Here is a 6893-nt window from a genome sequence, read left to right on the forward strand (position 1 = left end):
CAGTGACTCAGAAGGAAACCTGGCTGGGAAGTCTCATGGGATTCCACTCAAACCAAAGCATTCGGCATGGGAAGCCCATGATTAAGTCCTGTTTTAAAATGTAATGTTTTTCAGGATGAGCTGCAGTCACCCTTTGTAATTCTGGGAAACATAAAAACACACACACAGAGTTATATATCAAAATATTATTGCCTCTGCATAAAGCAGCTCTCAGACATTCTGCACAGCAGGGGGAATTTCAGTGTCAATAAGTATACTTGTATAAAAACAAAAATAAATAAATAAACAAACATGCTGCACATTTATCATTTTGACTTCAGTTCGCTCTGTTGAAACACAGAAGGTGATCTCTGTCGGTTGAGGTGTAGATCTTTTCATCCCACAAAAAGCAAAGGTTGTTAAACGTCTCTGTAAGGTACTTCCAGTCAAGCAGGGGTGCAGTTTCTTGTGCAGTTACAGAGAAGCAAATGTAATGTTAGCAGTTCATCCTGGCTCAAAATCAACATGCAGGCACAACACTCTGTGTTTTCAGAACCCAGCTGATGGTTTCACACAGGTCCAGGTTGTGTTTTTGCTGTCTCAGAGGTGTTTTTGCCTTTCATAACTCACATGTAAAAGTTACCTTGCTCTGAAGTCTCAGGTGAACACAAGGCACTGCGTGTTTGCTGTGTGACACCTACATGAGTTATCACTGCATGCCTCACCCCTGGCTGGGTTCGAATAGTGTGCCTCATACCAGAGCCCTAACACCTTATCACAGCTGTACTTGTACAGAGGGATGGTGAACGTACGTTAGTTACTTAGCAATAAAAATACACCTTTTGTGTCCCTAAAGCCTTGATAGGCCAGACATCAGTAGAAAAAACTCTGTCTAAGTGAATAAATACAAAAAGCACTGCTATCAGTTATTTGTCCTTGTTCTTGTTTAGGTATCCTTGCCTGGATATCTGGAGCTCTCTAGCATTTTCCAGGCACGCCACAGAACTGCTAGGGTACTCTAGCTCCTTCCCATGTAATGTGTGTGCTCGTAGCCTTTGAATTTAAACTTTTGATCATATTTTTCCTCCATATTTGAAGTTTCAAATGCGTCACTTAGCACCGTGGATGCAGGAGGTGTCCCTTCTGTAAAATTATCGCTGTCACAGTCACTTGCAATACCTTCATCTTCTGCCACTTGTAACGTCTGAAAGGAAATGAGCAGCTTGGTGCTGGGATCCTCACTGAGCTGTGATATCTCACCGATCTGGTCATGCAGATCAACTGTTGGTTTCTGGTAATACTTGGTGAAATGATGAGCCTTCCTATGCAGGTAGTGCTCATCGGCTGGAAGTTTGGCACAAATCCCCTCCATCAGTGTTTGAAGCGGGATCATTTCCAGGCATTCATCCCTGTCTGTATCATGCTGTCCATGTTCCCTGGGACTTGGGAATCTCACATCAGTGAGGGATATTCTTCCCAAAGAGGAACTGTGAGAAAGGGATGCCTTCTCCTTTCCTTGGGATCCTGAGGTGTCCACCTCTTTCTTTCTTATTGGAAAGAATGAAAAACCCAAGGTACTTAGGTCAAGCACAGATTCACTATCCACAGAGAGACCTCCAGATCCGGAGTCCAAACTAGTTTCCTCCTGAGCTGTTCTGGATGGTTGACAGATGAGATGTCTCTTTGGAAACTGAGGCATTTCAGTGTATGGGATGAAAGTAGTGCTGTCTTCTTCCTCTTCCTCCTCTTCTGATGATGATGATGAGAGGAAAGAAGCCATCCATGGTAGGTTGTTTCTTGCTAAAGTTTTGTTTGTCTTCCTTTGTGACTTTGGCTTCTCTGTGCAGATAAGAGTGTCCCTGAAGAATTCCTTGTCACTGGGCTCACAGTGAAAGGCTGGTCCAGCAGCTTTTAAATGAGATAAATCCTACCAGCAAAGAGAAACAAGACACACAGATCAGTGAGTTAGTGATGCTTTTTAAAGAAAAGTTTGGATATAGGACATGCCAGAATCAAAGCTTACTTATAAAGGGACTTACGAATGCAAAACTGAGAAGCGCAGAGCCCATGCAACTCCCCCACTCCTCCCCAGTTACCCTCTGAAGATCAGCAAGACTGAGTCAGGAGGGGACCCCAACATTTGGGCCATACCAAAGCATGAGGCATCTTCTTTCGCTTAGCATCTTGTTTCAGCAAGCAGATGACGAAGGCACTTGTCAGAAGGATGGGGAGGACAAACACAGGGATCATGGCAGAAAATGGGAACTTCCATTCCACTGCTGAAAAAGAAAAAGACAAAAATAATCTCCTGCTGGTGGTATATTTTATGCTAATAATGGGCTATTATACTCAGCTTTTCTTTCAGAAATCTCAGAAAATGTTAGGCTCAAGATCCTTATTTTACAAATTAAGGAAAGGATAAAAGACTTGCCTAAGATCTAAGTCAGAGTCACAGACAGAAATGAATGTTGATACCAGCCAGTGCCTTACTTGGAGCAGGTAAAATGCAGGAGAAATTTGAATATTCCCAAAATTTCATTGTGAGCATAACTCAAGTAGAACATTTCAGGATTTTCAGGAAATATTTCAGGGTTGGATTTTTTAAATGAAAACATTTCTATAGAAAGCAGACACCTTTCACTAGGATATCCAACTAATCCATTTAACAGGAAGCACTTTTTTTTCGTTGAAAGCTAATTTTGATGGAAATGTTTGACTTGCCCTAATCCCATTTGATGTTTCACCACATCCTTTTCTCAACAGGGACATACCTTTGTGGTTTAATAGCACACATACTGGTTGGGAGAATTTGCTGCGCTTGAAGTCAATGCTTTGGAAGGAAGATCTGGCACTTAAACAGTAGTTGCCTCTAAGTGCAGTGGTGTCGATAGTCACTGTATTCTTCCTAAAGATACCTTCGTATTGCTTCTGTTTAGAAACAAAAAGAACAGAGAGTTGGAAAGATGATTCTTTCATTATTTGAGTGGTGTTTCTCTACCTTTTTAGCCCATGATTCTCTTCATCATGTTGTGTGGCTCCAGTAGTCAGAAGGTGCATGGAGAGACACTTCACGTCTTGCTTGCTGTTTGTAGCAAGCATCTCTCCTAGGGCTTAGGGATTCTAGGGTGGGATTTCCAGCTCGTGCTGTGCTCTGTGCTGCCATGGCATGCTGTTAGCAGTACCTGAACTAGTTGTTTTAAACCTCAGATATTGCCCTATTATACTGACTATAGTGTAGCCTCCCCATCACATCTTCCTGATAAAAATAGGAATAGAATAGGAAAGGGAACTACCAATAAAATAAGGATGCACTCACACACATCTACTTCTTTTCTCTGTCTTTGCTTTAACTCTGGTTTGTCCATTTCAGTTTCTCCAGGCCCTGGATCCAGTCCCTCCCTGCCCAGAAATTTGAAGCTATTTCAATTCAAGCTGGGCATCGTTCCTCCGTTTCATCTAAGAAGTACCACTTTTACTGACCTTGTCTTCAGATCCAGCTTCCCAAAGGTTCAAGTCATACATCCAGGAGAAACTCTCCACACAGGTGGCCAAAGGAAAGGAGGCATTCACATGGATTAAGTTCTTCTTTACGTTCACATTTAGCACTGGGGGAGCCAGTTCCACTGTAATTGAGTGATCAGACATAAGAATAGTGCTTGCTTGTGTCTTAGCTTCACAGAAGTAATGCTTTTCTGTGGACCGGTCTACACTTCTGACTGTTATTTGTGATAGACATGAAGGAAGGAGGAAGGCAAAGGAATACCTCTTTTTTATCTAACATACCCCCACTGGTATGTGGAAAGCTTGAAACCAGTTTGTTCACCTAGAGCACTGATGAACAAATTCTGACACCTGCTACAAAATTTATTTTCAAATGATCATGGCTCATTGTTGTTTGTGCTCACTCAAATCTCTGTCATTCATAAAGCTGCTTGTTACTGTTTCTCTTTCTGTGGTGTGTGATCTACTCATTTGCTCATGCCAACACTGTTGTTGGGATGTCCTTTCACCCAGGCTGTAACCTAACAGACACTCACCATCCAAATAGTATTCCTTGAACTGTGATTCTACCCATGGTGACTGGAATCGTCCAGAAACAGCTTTTACTCGAGCCCGGACTTTAACAAAGAAGTTTGGAAGCACACAAGTCAGATTGCAAGAGGTACTGCGAATATTTTTGCAATGAGGAACCTTTATCCATTTGTCCATGCGTTCCTGGCTAAAAGAAGAAACAAGCACACCATAACATTAAACATGCTGTTTTATTATAATTGATAGAGCAAGAGAAGGAAGTGTTTTGGAGGATGGGTACCGAATCTTGCTCAGAGTTTGGAGCACTTTCCAGATGGATAAGGATTGGTTTTGGTGAAAGGTGAAAGGACGCAGCCAGGTCACTGATCATAATGACATTGATTAATAAATGCACAGATGTTTGCCCTGTGCCATACTTTCAGTCAGACATCCTTTGTAAGGGCTTACCTTTCATACCTCACAGTGTATGTCACATCTGGTGGAGAGCCTTCTCCTGGAGTCCATGTCAAAATCATGTCAAAATCCTTTGACAGTAATGTAACATTTTGAGGAGGGGGAAGTTGAACATGACCTGATTGAAAGGGAACATTACATGAATGATTTAAAATATCTTTGGGGATAGGAAATATCACCTGGTTTTGACCAAAGTGGTTTCAAAATTTGGGGCAGAGCAGCTCAGTTCATTTAAGACTGGAAATTGGCTATGGAAGCAGCTATGTCTGTGATGTAGTCGTGTTTTCCTCATCTCTTTTAAAACATCTTCATCTCAACAGCTTTTAGAATTAGGACCTACATTTGTGTGAACCATCCTATTCTAAAATTTGGGTGACTTCCCCCATGGTCTCACTGGATTTCACTGTGACCTGGTTTACAACCCCACAAACTCCAACCTGACTCCCTTGCGCTCCCACCCCGTAGCCCCTGGATGAGGCAGACACAGCCGGCTCACACCACTCATTCAATCCCAATTCTTCAAAGGCAGATCCTACCACGAACGCAGGAGATGCAGCATGCAGGCTTGCGACTTGGACTTTCCTGGTACTTACTGTTTCTGATAGGTAAATACGTACATCGCTAGCCTTCAACAAGACACATTCTACAGACAGATTTTAAATTGCCATTTCTTTACAGTGGAATATTTCACTTTATGTGAATCATTCCCATTTAAACTGCTTAAAATTTACCTGTATATGTCTTTCCTCCTACAAGCAAAGCCACATAGCATAGCGAAATGAAAAGTAACAAAGAAGACAGTTGTACCGTACCTCTAGTCTGCCTCAAGAAGCACAGTGCCATCAGGACTCTGACTTTCCAGGTAGACATGCCGAAGCAGAACTTTTCCACTTGTAATATATTTCTTTTCCTGCTACCTTTTCATCATGTTGTTTTCTTGTATTAAGTTGTATGAATTATGGAGGAGCATGCAGTTAATGAACTGCACACATGTGCACAGCCTCACTTCCTGGTACGGCCCAAATATAGCACTGCACATTGAACTGGGAAAGGAGCAGATGTGAGACTGCTTTTGATGAACGAAAAATGTAAAGATTGCAGTACTGCGCCCTCCAGTGTAACATAACTGATCTCTGTCACAGGCTACGTGCAAAAGGAACACAGTAGAACAGTGCGAGCCTTATCTTGTGAGGCACCTCATTAAAAAATTGACCTTTGGAATTTACCTGTGTGGCTGTGAAATATTAATAGAAATCAAATAAGGTTTTACTGCATGAGATATCTGATAATAACCTAGCAATAATAAAAACCAGTAATCAATCAGTAGTATGTGATATTATGATACTCCTGTGTTTACAAGAGATCAAGGATTTTCTCTCAATTTGTTTTTTGGAAGTTGGGGAATTACTCCACTTTACAGATGGGGGAAGTAAAGTGCAGAAACGGGACAGGGATCTGCCCCATACACAGTGTGGGCGAATGAAAGGGCGTGGATCCTTCTGATAAATCCTGTGGTTCTATTGAATGCCAGTGTTGCAATTTCCTTGTATCTTAGTTACCACTTATCAATTATTTGTCATCAACCCAAAAATATCAGTCAAGATCATGACCAGTTGCCAGGACTGTGCCAACACATGGATGGTTCTTGGCTCCTGCACTGCCTGATCAATGAGCACATTGGCTGTTGGCCTTGGCATTTGCAGCTGTGAAACTCTTGAGGTGTTTGTGTTTTCAGCATGCAGTACCTTTAAACTCCAGAGCTCTCCTGGGGCAAAGCTCAGTTCCTAAGTTGCTGCTGTATGTTACAGCCTCACGTGTCTTCCTAAAGCAAAGTCATGGAGACAGCAGTTTTGTTCTGCGTGTATCAGAAACATAGCAGGAAACATCCTGGTTCAGCCAAGTACAATGATGTGCCCAGGCGCATGTGCTTGGAATAGCTGTGCCATTGCATCCTGTGCACAGAGAGAGAAGGGGGAAAAATAGCCTGATCAGTCTTGCTGTTTGGTTGCCACATGTACTCTCCTGCTCTTCCCATCACAATCACATCCAGGCCTGTGCCATGAGGAAAGGAAATGGCTCAATGAAGTTACACACAGAAGGTAACACCAGCATAGAGAACAGGGGCTTTTCTGGGTCTTCCCCAGATGGAAAACTCACCAAGCCCAGCAGACAGCCCGTTGCTCTACCTGTGAATGTCAAGTCTGGGTATAAGCAGGAGAAGAGCCGATGGAGCTGGGATTTGTATTGGCAAAAGCTTGTACGTTTACCAGGAAGGTATCAAATGTGTCATTTCCCTGAACATGGTACCATTCAAGCCGTAGGAGGAGATGCAGTTACAAGTTTCTTCAGTCACAACTTTCTCCAAAAATCTCCGTTTCTTCTTACTGTGGGCTTCTAATACCAGTACTTTTCTTGTTCCTTGGCTGTTT

The 6893-nt window shown here is 42.5% G+C and overlaps 1 protein-coding gene across 1 annotated transcript; it reads right to left on the minus strand.

Annotated features, from left to right (window-relative positions):
• Positions 1-170: 170 nt before the first annotated feature.
• IFNLR1 (interferon lambda receptor 1) lies at positions 171-5334 on the minus strand. The gene is made up of 7 exons (XM_076357139.1): positions 5277-5334; positions 4459-4582; positions 4017-4198; positions 3460-3602; positions 2751-2907; positions 2131-2255; positions 171-1906 (listed from the first exon to the last, which is right to left on the minus strand). Exons 1-7 carry the CDS (start codon positions 5332-5334, stop codon positions 998-1000), a joined length of 1698 nt encoding a protein of 565 aa, XP_076213254.1. The 3' UTR covers positions 171-997.
• Between the last annotated feature and the right edge of the window lie 1559 nt (positions 5335-6893).

Source organism: Aptenodytes patagonicus, chromosome 21, assembly GCF_965638725.1.
Source record: "Aptenodytes patagonicus chromosome 21, bAptPat1.pri.cur, whole genome shotgun sequence".
NCBI lineage: Eukaryota > Metazoa > Chordata > Aves > Sphenisciformes > Spheniscidae > Aptenodytes > Aptenodytes patagonicus.

Bases quoted from the DNA above. Each gene is read 5' to 3' on its own strand.
- IFNLR1 (XM_076357139.1), bottom strand. From the start codon at position 5,334: ATGTCTACCTGGAAAGTCAGAGTCCTGATGGCACTGTGCTTCTTGAGG. The intron at 4,199-4,458 runs GTAAGCCCTTAC...TTCTTCTTTTAG, and splicing joins TACACTGTGAGGTATGAAAG to CCAGGAACGCATGGACAAAT. The intron at 1,907-2,130 runs GTATGGCCCAAA...CTTTGCTGGTAG, and splicing joins AGAAGATGCCTCATGCTTTG to GATTTATCTCATTTAAAAGC.